This window comes from Pteronotus mesoamericanus, unplaced genomic scaffold, assembly GCF_021234165.1.
Source record: "Pteronotus mesoamericanus isolate MK-2021 breed Mesoamerican mustached bat unplaced genomic scaffold, CSHL_Meso_final contig_182, whole genome shotgun sequence".
NCBI classification, from domain to species: domain Eukaryota; kingdom Metazoa; phylum Chordata; class Mammalia; order Chiroptera; family Mormoopidae; genus Pteronotus; species Pteronotus mesoamericanus.
In genome coordinates, this window is record NW_026555078.1 from 35,586,245 (window position 1) to 35,601,643 (window position 15,399).

A 15,399-nucleotide genomic window follows, 5' to 3' on the forward strand; every position below is an offset into this window, starting at 1 on the left:
ATCCGGAAGAGGTGGAAAAAAAAAAAACCCAGAAGAAACACTAAAAGGCATCAAAAGTGATGAGTTCAAAACTGTTTTTGAGCAGTAGAAAAAGTCTTGATACGTGTATTGCAACAAATGGAGAGTATTTTGAAGGTGACTTAAGTTCAAACACATAAGAATACACGTTTTTATAAATAAATTTCTGCTTTTTGCTCCCCCCCTTGTATCCATTCTAAAAGTACAATACAGAAGTTACACATATCACCTCTATTTGAATACTAACGACCAGCACACATCCCAACTAGCCGATAAATATACCATGTATCAAACTAAAATTTAGGGGTCTAACACTAAAGAAGGGAAATGGATATTGGAGGATACCAGCAGACTTTGCCACAAGCACCCAGGTTGCACTCTACCATCCTTGGTGCGTTGGCTTATTTTCTAATGAGAGTTCTCATGACTCCAAAATGACATCTGCCATTCCAGTCACTGGAGGCAGATAAGTCATATTTAGAGATAAAGAAAAGGCGTATCTGTGTCTTATATAAAAGTGAGGAACCTTCCCAGAAGCACTCCAGCCAATTTTTCCTTGTGTCATTGTCCAGAATTATCTAAGCCTAAATCATTCTTTTAATAAGGGGAATGAGGCTAGGCCAATCAAAATTTATCCCCCCGGACTGGGGAGTGTCTCAGTCTTCTCACATTAACATAGCCTCTCAGAAAAGGTCAACAAATTGTGGTTCTTACAGTAAGGAAAGAAGAGAGAGGGTAGTTTTTGAGCACAATGCCCAGGGTGATGACCATAGCTTCCATTTTTTCCTTACCCTCCCCTAGTATCTCATCTGGTGGGGTGACCTGAACTTTATTCCCATAGGATCCAAGTTCTTCTTAGTGGTCTTACCTTTACTGGGTTGCTGCAACTTCCCACTGTCCAGCACTATCGGTCATGTAAACACCAAGAGTTACCCTAGCACATACCTGGGGTTCCAGACATAGTCCTTCTTATTCTGTTTGTGGAGCAATAACCAATTTACCCTCGATAAGTAGATCCAATCATCCCAACCCATATAATGACACCCTCTCTGTTGGCTCACCAGTCTTAAGACCTCATAGCAGCCCAGTGGTAGTTTCAACTTATTTACTGGAACTATGACCATGTTATGTGGAAATAGTATCTGTGCCTTGGGCACTGGGGCCTTCAGATCCACCAAGCCCAATGTTAAAGACAAAATTATAGAGACAAGTCGTAGAGACGAAAATTATTCAAGTGAGTTATTAGGAATAATAGAAGAACCACTGCCATAGCCACCTCTTGGTCTTAGGCCCATAAACAGAATGGGTAAAGGTAGGTTTAAGTTGTGAGTGGGCAAAACACAATTTGTTCTTGTATTATTTATTTGTATCACAACTGTAAACCAACTTTTGTCAACCCCTGTATTCTGAATATGGGGTAGATGGCAATATATATTGGCTACGGGGTCAAGTTCTATATCATACCCTCACCAGGGTTATCTTTCAGCCAGCACCACAACTGATCCCTCATCAGGCCTTTCCTCCATTCTATTAAATTAGCTGCTTCTTTTTAAAATTGATTTTTAAAGAGACAGAGGAAGGGAGGAGAGAGAATAGACACATGGATTTGTTTTCCACTTATTTATGTACTTATTGGTTGATTCTTATATGTGCTCTGACTGGGCATTGAACCCACAACCTTGGTACATCAGGATATGCTCTAATCAACTGAGCTACCTGGTCAGGACTCAAATTAGCTGCTTCTAAGTGATGGGTTTGAGGCAAGATTAGTTAATTCCATGGGCACGTTTCCGTAATTTCCCACCGGTAAAGTTTAATTTTGATTGTCAACTTTGGCACAAGGGAGAGTAAATTAGCTGGGGATGTTTCACATGGCCCATCATAATAGTGCTTACTCCATGTAAACTTAAGGTAGGGATTCTGCTACTCAATATAGCTATTCCCACATACATTCTGGACTGGAAAGATAGCCCCACATATTTCTTCAGTCCCACTGTATCCACTATGAAACAGTCCTGAATCAAGACTACACTTGACTTTCTTAAGTCTCAACTCTGATCACTGGAATTTTGCTGGTATTTTGAGAGAGCAGGGATTAATATTCAGGGCCAATATTGATTAATTTCTAGAAGGTGTGAAAACTTCCCATTCCTCTGTTCACAATCACCCCAGTAAAAGGTCGCAAGTACCTCTGGGATTGTCTCAGAAGAGATTCACTGTTTATACCTGGCTGCACTGCAGGATCCTTCCTCAATGGAGCATGGCTTCTCTTTCTCAAATAAGGGACTCTGGTTTGTAAACTGGCTTTAGTATGGGAATTAGGTGACATGTCTTGAATCTCTATTACAGTGATTTCAGTTAGGTTTCTGCTCAACAGACCTAAAGCTGTTCTGCTTAGTATGTCAAGTAGCACTTAAGTAGGCTGCTGGTTTCATTCATTCCAGAGACTTGGTAATCATAGACCACCACCAAAGATCCTTGTAGTCAAACATCCTGATTTCATTACTTCTTCCTGAGCATTATGATGGCAATTGCATTGAACATGTCTTTGACAGTTAAGAATCCCCTACCTGGCCTTAACCAGGATCTCAGTATTCCCACTGAATCATGGATCCCAATTTCATTGTGCCATCTCCATCATCATCTTCAACCAACTAAGTACAGATGCCAAAGAATTTTTCAGTTATATATGTGGCTCTTTACCCAATGCATTGATAAAAGTAGATTTTATGGGCCCTCCTCGGGATAATATAGACAGAGCATAAGTGAACAGAATACACATGCAAGAGGAAATTTCCATCTCCCTGAATCTAAGATTTCTTCCTCTACACAGTAACAGGGGAGTTCTGGCATCTCAGCATATGTACTACTAGCTTCACGTAATCAATTTAGGATTACCAGTTGCTCAAGTCAACAAATTGAATCTCAACTTCAGGTAAGTATTTGGCAAGATCTCCTGATTCTTTCAGTGCATAAGCTCTTTTCTTCAAGAACAGGTCTTATCCTTCTCCTTCAAGATCAGGGCTATGTCGAAGTATAATTCTTATTCAAAGTTCTCAGCCTCATTCATATTTGCCGAAACACCCCCATTTCATGCAGCAGGGTCTCAGTTCTTCTCTATCAGTGCTTTTAATCATTGCATAACAGATCTAGGTCTCACATTGAACTGACATTGCAACTCTGCAGCCTTTACGATTAGGCCCTGGGCTAAATCTTCAGCCATATCTGCCTACAGCCATTAGAGATACGGGTTTCTTCCAAGCTCTCAAAGAAGCTTTCTGATATTCTACTCATGCCTTAAGTTTGGAATTCAAGTCTTTCTGTCTTTTTTCGCATCTATCCTCAAAGAAGCAGTCAGAGCAAATGATACCAGTTTTATGAAATATCACTGTCAAAGCAGCTAAGTGCTAGTGGTTGATCTTCCAATACTATGTTCTACATCTGCATTACATCACATGCCACTAGTGATAATTATTTGAGTAATTATGATGCCGCTCCATGTTATGAAATATCATTGTTCTATTTTCCATGACAAATAGCTTATACAGGTAATCATCAGATATGTGAGTAATACCATCCCAAAAAGCAAGGGTTTCTTTCCTACAGTTACTTCCAATTCCTCTAGCAATCAGGATTCTGGCAAGAAAGAGGTAGCACAGAAAGAGAAGCTAATGAAAGGACTATTTATAAAAATGAGGACAGGGTTAAAGGAACCAACAAGGGATAGTGAAGCACCCTGAAACTAGCAACAGTGGGGAGACATTATCGTTCTTGCCCTAAAGGGGAAAAGGAAAAAAAGTGCTTATTAGAAGCCTGCAAGAGTTGTATAGCTGTAGGATAGGGCCATAGCCAGGCAGTATGGCCTCCTCTGCATTAGTTTCTCCGAATACTGGTCTATTTGAGGTGTAAGCAAAGTTTAAGCACCCCTTCTCAACATTATACTCATGGTGTGAGGAAACTGATAAGGAACAAAATAAGGTTATTTGTAATATGTATCTTTTCTTAGTTATTATATTTGTAGACAGGACCAATCTGTGAGTTGAATACAGGGACCATGCTACCAATTCTCATATAAACCTTAAAACCACCATATTGGGATCAGAGTAATAGAAACAGCATTTTAACATACTGGATGAGCAATTCAAGCTGGGTAAAGAAGGGATGTGCACTGCCTTCCTCAATCATTTTTTTTTTTAAACTCCCATCCTAATGATCTGATACTGATTCTAAATGAGTACATTCTACTGCCATCTAGAACAAAACAGAATTCTCCTATATGTACTTTGATAACATGGGTCTTGCCTCACAGAAAACTGACCCTAATTAGTAAGAGAAATCATGAGTTATCTGAAAATCCAAATCATAATTATGGCAGATGTCTTCCAACATTTAATTGATTTATATTTAACAAACATATAGAACAACCAATTCAATCACATTGAGTTACACTTTGCAACTAGTTTATGTTGGAAGATTCATCAGGAGATTACATCGTTTAAACCTAAATGTTCCTTAGACTAAAATATTGTCCTTATGTTCTGCCACATTTTAGGGTTTTAATTAGCCATTCCGTCTTGCACAGTAAATTGTGAACCTTACCTACATAGAAGTTAAAAATTTTTATGTCTCCAATTTTTAAAAGTTCAAACTAGGCTGAAGTTGAAACCAGAGGCCACATATTACAATAAGCATTTTACTAAAAAAACTTTGGAAGAAAGGAAAAACACTGTAAAGCATAGAACAAACCATTATGGATTGTTATATAGATGAGAGTAAAAGCTGGAATACATTTACATATCAGATATTATGAAGACACTAAGAAAATAAGATAATTTGGTTGTGATGAAGGACCTATTAAGCCACATTTATTTTTATTCTTTACTGTCATTATAAAATTGGGTAGTTTGTAAAAAAATCTCTCCTGTTAGCTATAATTTTTTTATCGTAATGTAACTGTCGACCTTGAAAGTATGTACTTAATTTAGGATAGAGAATTAAATTTACACATTGTAGTTTATTTTATGGAAATTTAATTTGAATTTACCAACCATGTAACATTTAACCACCAGCTATGACTTGAGTGATCTTATTAAAATAAACTCAACCAGTATTTTAAAATCCTTAAGATTCTTTTGGAGTCAGTATAAAGCAAATGCTTTCCTCTTTACATCAATTGTGGTACAAGTAAAATAATGATGATAGCAGACACATTTTTTAACTACCACGTAGAATCTCAACTTTTTTTTTGCTATCCACCACTAAGTGGATAGTCAAAACATATGGATCTTCCATTACTGGCAACATAAAATATCCGCTCTCCAGGGTCTTGTTGAAACCTATAATCTTAAATTTTCTTTTGCTTAATTCATATCAAATATTGTTTCAAGAATAACGTGCTTGAAGGATTATCAGAGGACAATATCCTTATTTCAAACTGAATTCAAAGTTTCCACTTTATGAAGGCTTATGAGGTAAGTTTTTCTGAAGTCTTAGTATTGGGGGAAAAATATGCTCCTCTCTTGATTGTGATCTCAGAAACGCTATAAAATCCTCTGCTTTGGCTAATTTGTTACATTGTTCCACTATCCTATTTTCCCTCTCTTTAACATTATACTCATTGCTTCATTTACGTATTTTTGTCTTGTGTTATTGCATGTGTTTTCTGTATAATGCCTCAAATTCTCTGGAATAATGTGTGTACAAGTAAGAATAAATTTCAGACTAGAGAAAGGATCAATGCTTATAGGATCACAGAAGAAAAAAAGAAAAAAGAATCTATGAAAGTTAACAAGTACTAGGATACTAACAGAACATTTGAAAAGATTTTGAATCATTGAAGCCAAAAGTATGTGCCCACCAAAACAAGTGCCAACACGCTCTGAAAGAAGGAACTGTTCTTCAACAATTTTTTCAATACAGCAAACACATAGGCTTTGTCCATAGAGCATGTAAGTCTGAGCTGACTTATGTTTCATAAATAAGTGCTTTTTGTGTATGGAGCACAAGAAAATACATATACCCTGTCCTGTTAAGGTGTGAATTTAATTTCTATATTACACAATTGATTACAATGATCAAGAAGGAGCATATCACCCAGGAATAGAATTGAATTGAATGTTCAAAGCCACAAGCCAAAATCTGGACCTTGCTCTTTTGTGATTTTTCAGTCACTAAATGTGTTGGCTGAGTGTTATGTGGCTTTTCTGTTCAAAACTTCTACAGGGCTCTAGAAATAACTGCCAGTATAAATCCAGCAAATTTGTTTCTACCTTCATGATGAGATGGAACTAAAAATGTAAAATAGCTTGTGAGATATCAGCCAAATTATTTCCCTGAACTCCTCTTTGATATTCTGTCCATTGTGAAGTATTTTTAAATCTTTTATATTTGATTACCCTCTTTATAATCCTGTAAAAAGCAGGGGTGTCCAACCCACGGCCCAAGGGCCACATGCAGCCCAGGATAGCTATGAATGCAGCCCAACACAAAATCGTAAGTTTACACATTATGAGTTTTTTTGTTTTTGTTAGTGTCTATGTACTTAATGTGTGGCCTAAGACAACTCTTCTTCTTCCAGTGTGTCCCAGAGACGCCAAAAGGTTAGACACCCCTGCGACACTTTCTCAGATGTCAGGTGCAAAACTTAATCCTTTTCAAGCTGCAGATAAGGATAGTGAGATATTGCCAAACACAACGTCTTGTCCCAGATTACATACTGAAGAAGTGGTAGAGCCAGAGCCAGGTCTTGGTCCTTGACTTTGTTTTAGCTTCTGCAGAACTTCTGATTCAATCAAAGGGCAATACCCCTGGTGAGACAGCGCTCGTGTCCAACAGGAATAAGGGCCAGAGGCTTCCTAGGAATTCAAATTTTCCAAAGTGTCTCGGGAAAACTCCGTAGAAGACAGGTTGTTCAGGTGTGCAGTCCAGCCTTAAACTGGTACCACTGGGAATAGTTCGCAAAACAGGAAGGTGCAGTAGGGTGTGCCGCGACTTAGTTAACCTGGCACTCCCCCACCTCCTTCCCAGCGCCCCACTGCCAGGTTCCTTCTGGCCCAGTGCCCGCAACGTACCTTTTCCGTGAACTGGGAGGGCTGCGTTCCCATTGCCCTCGTGACCACCCATCTCCCTCTACCCGTCACTAAGTTTACCTGACGAATCTGGGGGCTGTTTAGCGGAGGCCCGTCGGCCCACGAATGCGCGGGGGCGACCCTAATCTCTGCGAGTGGGTAGCAGAGCCTGGGCCCTGAAAAGACGCTCCCGGCCAGGAGAGCGCCCGGGAGGCTGTCGTGTCCCGACCAGGCCTCAGGGAGGCACTCTGGTCTCACGGCCAGCGCACTCGGGCGGGCCGCTGGGCGCCGACCCACGCTGACCGGGAACGTGTCTCCCGGTGACGCAGCCCCGGGTGGGAACGTGCTGCGACGGCAGCGGCGACCGTACGCGCCTCCGCCGCCTGCGAGAGGACGTGCGGTGCAACGGGAGACGGCGGCGCAGAACTTGGAGCGGCCGGCGGCCGGGCGTTGGGAAGCAGGACGCAGGCGCCGGGACGTAGGACGCAGGCGCCGGCGAGGAAGTAGGTCTCGGGCGCGGCGCTCAACAAAGCGGGGCCGCCCCTCTCAGGTACCGAGTTGTCCCCAGGCCCCGGCGGGCGGAGAGGCTGGGCTGGACAGTTCACGAGCGGCCGAGGAAGGGAAGGGCCACAGTCGGAACGAAGCTGCGGGTCGCCGGGGACCCTCCCTGGGCCGCTTCTCCGTCGCCTCCAGCGGGGCGGAAGGGAAGGGGGCTGGGCCACTCGGGGTCGTAGCCCGTGGCGCCAACCCGCCTTTGCGTGTCCCTCGTGCAGGCTGAGCTGCAGGCAGAGGCTCCATGTTGGGAAGCGGCGTAGCTCGTCCTTGTTAGCGGGAATCGGGGCGTCGCGGGCAGAGCCGGCGGGGGCCGGGCGCTGGGCGAAGATGGAGGCCCCGCTGCGGCCTGTCGCGGACATCCTAAGGCGGAACCCGCAGCATGACTACGAGCTCGTCCAGAGGGTCGGCAGCGGCACCTACGGGGACGTCTATAAGGTGAGACAGGCCGGCCCCGGCCCCGAGCCAGGCTTTTTTCCTGCGGTCAAGGGCTCCCGGGAAGAGGGCCGCTTTTTGGCGAAGTATGAGGGGGAGGATGCTTTTATTGTTGTATCTTAGAGATGAAGCGGTCGGGGTGCCGTTTACTCCATTCAGAGCGCCCGATATTCATTGCTTGCTCAAATCGCTACCAAGAAGCAGAAATAACCACACCTTTGCAAACCACTGGTGTACTTTTTTGTGGTATAAATGCATTTTTCACGCATAGTTATCGTGTTGAAGGGAGTCGAATCTACTTACGGAGTTGCACTTGAGGGTGTTCTAGTAGTAGCATGGAAAAATGCTTCATGGAAAACAGACGGGAGAAAATATTGACATTCGGATATTTGCATTTAAAAAACACTTTAAAGCAAATGAGCTTAATTTTAAAGTATGAAACCCTGCCTCTCAATTTTAACAGTACACAGTCTAGTACTGGGTCAAAATGACGTGAGCACAAACGTTATCCTATGCAGAAAGATGCTTTTCCTGGCAGAAGTGTCCTCATTTGTATGTGGCCGATGATTTTTCCTCCCATTTTCTGGGATTTATAATGTTCCGTCTCTGGGATTCATAACATCTCATTACCAAGCGTGCATAAGAGCTGCTGTATTTTTAATTGTGCCTTTTTGCATTATTTGAGACAAATTGAGGAGTGTGAGTTACTCTTAATTTAGGATTTAAGAAAACATGGAGAAGAAACCCCAATTTCCTAAATCCACTAAGTTCTTCAAGGATCAAGAGGAAGGAGATTGTTTCAGATGGCCTCATGTTTTTTGTTCTCTGTTCAAAAAGGGAGCATTAATGCAACTTATACGGGGCTATTAAGGGACATTTCCTTTAATTTTGCAACAGCATTGTTTATTGGATTTAATCATGATATATATCCCATTATTCCAAACAACACTCCTGCATATAGCTCAAAGGGGTATGCAATATGTCATGGTCATATTGTATGTCATAGGGGTAATTAACCAGTAGACTCCTCTGGGGTATGTTGTTTTGCACAGGTGGTAATATGGAAGGAAAACATTCTTTCTTCCTACATTCTGCTTTTGTTCAGTGTGCTCTCTATTAATACGTACTAACAATTTAAGGTGGTGTTATGACAGCTCTAGCTCTGTTTGATCCTACAGGGATGGACTGTAAGGGATAGGCTTTCAATTCTTTAAGTAGACATTTGAGTCTTCTGTACTAGGCACTGTTCTAGATATGGGTTGTTGAATTGTGAGGTAGTTCCCAGATTTCATGTTGTATACCTTCAAATTCAAAGTGGATAATTATAACAGAATCCTCTTTTTCCTTATGTAGAAATAGAGATAATTAACTCAGCTGTTTATCCATGGATTAGTCATTTTTTGGAATGCTCTTTAAAAAAACTGAGATTCCTATTTGCCTTCTCAGTCTTACTTTTTAGTCATCTTTGTCTTATGATTCACTATGTATATGCATTTTCCCTACAAAAATCCCAAGACCTCTCCCTTTTTTCTTTAAAAATATAGCAACTTAAAGCAGCTCTCTGAAGCCAGATTTTATTCTTGCCAGGGAATAAAAGGGTTATATTAAAGGGGCAGCTAATACTTCCCTTTCACCCTGATACCTTATGTTTCTCTTCCGTAGTTTCTAAAGAGAGGATCAAAAACTGAATATTTATCAAATACCACCTTCACCACCACCCCCTTCTCGCTCTCCCATGATCCTCTTCCCTCACATTCATGCTCCCTCATCTTTACAGGTATCCTCATACACTAGATGAGCCTCTGATTCCTAAACCTCTTCAACTCTGGTTCCTTGTCTTTTGTTTTCCTGTGTTCTAATTACCTGGAATCACCTGCCCTCATTTAAACCTGTTGCTATCCTACCTGTCCATGAGAACCTTGCTGAAATGCTCCTCCAGGAAGCTCCACTCTCCCTTTGCTCCAACCTCCTCTACTACTGTCCCCATTCCTTCAGTCTGCTCTGGCCACTCAGGCCTGCTTGCTCTTCCTTAAACATAATCATATTCCCACCTTTGGGCCTTTGTTCTTGCTAGTCCTTTTGCTCAGAATGTCTTCAGAAAGCCATTGCTGCCTTCCCCACTTGCTTTTACACCCTCTACATTTTTTTTCCTACTTAATTTTTTTCTTTTCCTTTATCACCATTTATCATAATGTTTTCCAATTTTTTCTTGTTTATTATGTCGCAGTCCACTAACATACTCCATGAGGACAGGAGTTTTATCTGTTTTGTTCACTGCTCTATGTCTAACACACCTAGAATTTTGACTAGGAACAGAGTAAGTGCTTCCTAAAAATTTGATAAATGAAAGGATAAATATCAGTAATTATATCCTAGTTCTGTGGGAATATGATTTTGACATAACAACACTAAGTAAGCATTTAATAATCTGTGTACCTGTAATGCCTATTGTGATGTCCTATGTATGCACTTTTATTACAAATTTCAAATATTTGAGTTCTCTAGGAAAAAATATTTCTGGAAAACTCTATCATAGCATATCCATTTTTAGTGCTCTTAAGTCCTACAGAATTTTGTCAGTTAATATTTACTCTCTAATATGCCTAAAAACATGTACCGTTGAGCTGCTGTGCTGAAGTTTTTAAGCTCAGAGTATTTTGACTAATTTTGCTATTTATCACTGTGTTTCTGATGAGCTGAAAACCCTAGGAAGTTTAGAAGTAACATAATTACAGTGAAGAATAATGAATGTAAATTTGTCACTGTTCTAATCAGATATTGTCTCTACTTTTCTCTCTTTTTTTCTTACATCTGAGATACCTTATAAAGCAAGAGCTTTAAAAAGACTACAGCTTGAGATTCTTTGTGAATTACTTTTATGTTTTTCAAGACCACAGATCCCCTTTGAGGCTCTAATCTTTCCTGAGAATCCCCAAGAGGGGAAAGCTCAATCTTAAACTGGCTGTGCCCTGGTTGAAAGAAGAAGAATATAAAGTTTCTTTTAGATAGATGGAGTATATCATTGAGGACAAGAACAAGAAATGGTGGAGGGGAAGAAACAAAAGAGAAAAGAAATGTGGTTGAAGATGGATAAAGGGTCAGATATAAAAAATGTGAATTTTATTTGTAGTTACTGTTAATTTTTAAATCTGCTAACAGGAAAAGGAAGTTTGGAGATTTAGTGTCTATATTACTTTCTTTCCATAGTGGTCTAGACAATTATTGTATTTTAATATTGTTTACAATCACAGTACACAACATTTGGGTGGTCTTTATCCGAATATTTGTATCAAAATTGTCCTCATCCTATATTCCAGAGAAGTTCTGGATGGTAAAGTTTTTACCTTACATGGAATACAAGTGTAGAGTGGGCAGTCCCTTCTGTTTTTTTTCCTAACTGGTTTGGTTTTTTTGATTGATTGTAAAAACATAATATGTTTAGCTCCAGGAGGACAGGAATAGATGTCTCTTGCTTATCACGGTACAATAGCAGACAGGTAGATGCTCAATAAGTATTTGTGGAATGACATTAGTTGTAGAAAATTACCCAGAGATAAATGCTGATAATAATTTAATATAGTTTGTTTTAGGCTTTCTTCCTAAACGTTTTTATACCAATATGTTTCTAAAAGTGGCTTTTATAAGTTGGTATCATGATATAGTTCCTTTTTTTTTCTAGTTGATAAGAATCAACAGCATTTTCATTGGTTATTACTATTAAAAAATATCATTTTAAAAAGATCCATTGTACAAACCCTCATTTAGTCATTCTAAGTTTCATATTTGTCATTTCCAATTAAAAAAATTTTTTTCGCAATTATAAATAATGTTATAATTTGTGTAGAAATTTTTCTCATATAGTCTCATCACATGGTTTACTCTGGATGCTTGATAAACTGGGTCCACTGTAGTGAGTACCTCTTTTACATACGTCTTTCTCTCCCCCAAGACAGTACTTAAAATTTTTGAATGGCTTAAGGCACTTTGAAGTATATTCCTAGATTACATTCTATAAAGACAAAGCTCTGTACATCATAACACTTCTGTAAGCATTCATTTATTTAAGAAATATTTATTGAGCCGTGGCTGGTGTGGTTTAGTGGATTGAATGCTGGCCTGTGAATCAAAGGGTCACCTCTTCAATTCCCAGTCAGGGCACAAACCTGGGTTGTGGGCAAGGTCTTCAGTTGGGGGTCTTCAGCTGGCAAAGATTTCATAGGCAGAAAAGGACCACATAGTGGACCTTACGTGTCATGTAAAAGAATTTGGACTTCTTCCTGTAAACTGAGGAAACACTTTAGGGGGGACTCTTTCATTATGTAGAGGATTAGACAAAGTTGCTGGACGTATAAGGACCAGTTACTGAATAAACCAGATGAAAATTTATGCAAGTACAAATTTAAGCACTGGTACTGGAAATGAAAGGAAAGGATGGATTTGAATCATGTTGAAAGATGATCAAAATTCCCTGGTGATTGATGGTGGAAAAAGAGATAATCAGTGGCATTTAGAATTTCTGGCTTGTGTGACTGCATCAGTGTCATCAACAGAATTAGGAAATACCAAATTTGTGGGATCTGGATTTTGTTTGGTTTTGGACATATGACATTGCATAGGTGGATTATATCTAAGTGGTAGGAAATACAGCTCTGGCCTTCAGAGATCTAGACTGGAGATACAGGTTTGGAAGTCATCATCACATTATGAGGGTGGTACCTATGAGGTATAGGTGAAGTCACCCTGGAGAGTTTGTAGGAGAGTTGAGGAAAGACTTGTAGTGTTACAGTAGCAGAAGAGATGAAGGTGTCTGAGAAGACGCAAAGAGATTTAAGGAAGTTCTTTTCATAGATATCCAAGAGTTTCAAGAGCCCATTCTATCATCTGCATCCATTCTTGTTGCCTTCCACTATGACTGCAGTGAGGAAAATGTATTGATTTTCAAAAAAATATAAATCTAGGTTTTGTGGCATTCCCCCTTTATTCTCCTTGTCCACAGAATAGTCTTAGAATGATATGTCTTTTGAGGCCCTCCCTACACCAAAAGGCTAGCCATTCTGAACTTCTTTCAGTTCAGAAGTTCATCATCTTCTCTTCTTCTCGTTCATCTGTTTATCTTCTACTGTTTGGCTTGCCCTTTAAACACTGCATTTTCAGAGGGGCCTTTTCTGTTCCTTATACAGGTAATATTTATCTGCTGTATGATTTCTTACCATAATACTCATCATTTGTCACTCCCCATTATTGCTGTCAGTCTTCCTGCTCTACTCAAAGTACATAAGAACAGGGGACCTTGTGTTTACTGCTGAATCAGCTAGCTTAGCATAGTGCTTAGCACATTGTATGTGTTCAATAAGTATGTTTTGAAGGAGTGAGCCATAGAGTGGTCATGTAAGTAAGGAGTAGCAAGGATTCATTAAGAGTTGAAGTGTGAATGGTAAATAAGGAAGTAGAGGGAATGTGGATGATTCCTTGAAGCAGCTTAGCTATGAAGGGAGAAAGAAATGAGACACAAATGTTTCTTTGACGGTTTCTGGGTTTTGCCCTCTATTGAAACTGGTTACAGCTTTCATTTATTCTTTTTTTTTAATCCTCACATGAGGACATGCTTCGAGAGGGGAAGGGAGGGAGAGAACTATCGATCAGTTGCTTTTTGTATGCCTCTGGACTGGGACTGAACCCACAAGCTAGGCATATACCCTGATCTGACCATGAATCAAATCCCATGACCTTTTGCTTTACAAAGTGACACTCCAACCAACTGAGCCACACCAGCCAGGGCTCAGTTATTATTCTTTAAGTTTATTTTATCATCCAAGTGACCAGGGGTATTTACTCAGTTGACAGAAGGAAGTCAGACAAAGAATTTGGGAGGAACTGGGAATTTAAAAAGGAGACTAAAGACAGAAACTTAGGATGGGATTGTTAGGAACCAAGGTAGGGTATAAACTGAAAGTCTTCTCTCTTCCCTTTCTTTCTCCTTCCCTTCCTCTTTTCCTCATTTTCTCTCTGTTGTAGAGCCTCCATTGATTTCCAGCCCCAGTTATTCCCCTATGGTTAGGCTGAGACGCAATGATGAATGGGGAGCTGGGCAGGGCGGGGTGGGGGGTGTGTGTGACAGGGTAAAAAGGAGTGTTAAGCATTTATTTAACCAGTATTTATAGAGGGCCTCTTATGTGCTAGATGCTGTTCTAGTTCTGTGGGATACATCAATAAACAAAGTGGAGAAAGATTCTTGCCATCAGGAATCTGAGAGGAGAGAAACGGTAAACATAGTAAGTTCTATGATATGTTAGAAGGTGATTAAAGATATGGAAAGAAGAAAAGTTGAACCAGTATGTTACTTCTTACACATTTGCACCCTTTTTTTTGGTGTCCTGTACCTGCTTGCTCCTCTTTTTTAACCATTCCTCTTACCAATATCAGGGGGAGCCAATGTGAGCATGACTTAATATTTTAACAGACATAACTTTCAATATATAAGTAACAACTTTCATATTTTAAGTGTTTTAGCTTCTATCCTGATTGTAATAGAGAGTGGAGAGGCTTGAGTCCCTTACCGTTTTCCCCCCCAGGAATAATTTTCTGTTATTCTTTCTGCAATAGCATAGATCCATGGGTAGCACTTGCCTTCCTATTTTGCCTTTCTCTACCTTGCCTCAGCATAGGTAGCCTTCTAAATAACATGTGTTCATTTTAGAAAAATTTCAAATGGGAATAAATGAAGGATTACCTGTCTCCTTCACCATAATCTAAACGTTGTATGTATCTTTCTAGACATCTAAAAACTCATATTAAAGACATATACAAAAATTACATATAAACATATACATCATATATACAATTTTTATTTTGTATATATATTTGATAATATACTTTTTTGTTTAACAACATCACAAGCCACTTTTCATGTCAGTAAATATACACATTTAATATTTGTGTATGTTCTTATATTGTTGTACAGTTTTTAATCCATTATTGTTGAACAAGCAGATTATTTCCAGTATTTCCCTATTAAAAGTAATGCTATGATTAGTAACCTTTGAACAAATTCATATCACATATCCTTAATTATTTATTTAAAGTTTTAGTGAATTTTGACCAATTATTCCCCCCTAAAGTTTTGGCCACATCTTTTCTGTCTTTTAATCTTAAATCCTTTCCTTCACCATTAAAACTACCAGATTATTAGTTCAATTTAAGTAATTTTCTGAAAGGGTCTCATTTTTCAATAAAAATTAATCTGTATTAGGAAAGTATTAGAAAAACTCTTTTTTCAGAGACAAGTATCCTAACAAACTAAGGCTTTAGTGTGACCTGAGATATAAGT

General features: G+C 39.5%; 2 protein-coding genes across 3 annotated transcripts in view; one reads left to right on the forward strand and one right to left on the reverse strand.

Annotated features, from left to right (window-relative positions):
* ATL1 (atlastin GTPase 1) overlaps nucleotides 1–6,814 on the reverse strand; it is a 57,679-nt gene extending 50,865 nt beyond the window's left edge. The window contains exon 1 of the mRNA XM_054567584.1: nucleotides 6,735–6,814. The gene's annotated coding sequence lies outside the window, so the exon portion shown is untranslated. The remainder of the gene's footprint in view (nucleotides 1–6,734) is intronic.
* Nucleotides 6,815–7,447: 633 nt separating this feature from the next.
* Nucleotides 7,448–15,399, forward strand: part of MAP4K5 (mitogen-activated protein kinase kinase kinase kinase 5) — a 110,170-nt gene continuing 102,218 nt past the window's right edge. The window contains exons 1-2 of one of the 2 annotated variants that reach the window (XM_054567585.1): nucleotides 7,448–7,588; nucleotides 7,859–8,075. In XM_054567585.1, the coding sequence (XP_054423560.1) occupies nucleotides 7,968–8,075 (108 nt within the window). In that variant the 5' untranslated portion in view covers nucleotides 7,448–7,588; nucleotides 7,859–7,967. Of the gene's footprint in view, nucleotides 7,636–7,858; nucleotides 8,076–15,399 lie in introns of both variants that reach the window. The other variant, XM_054567586.1, reaches the window with a different exon arrangement.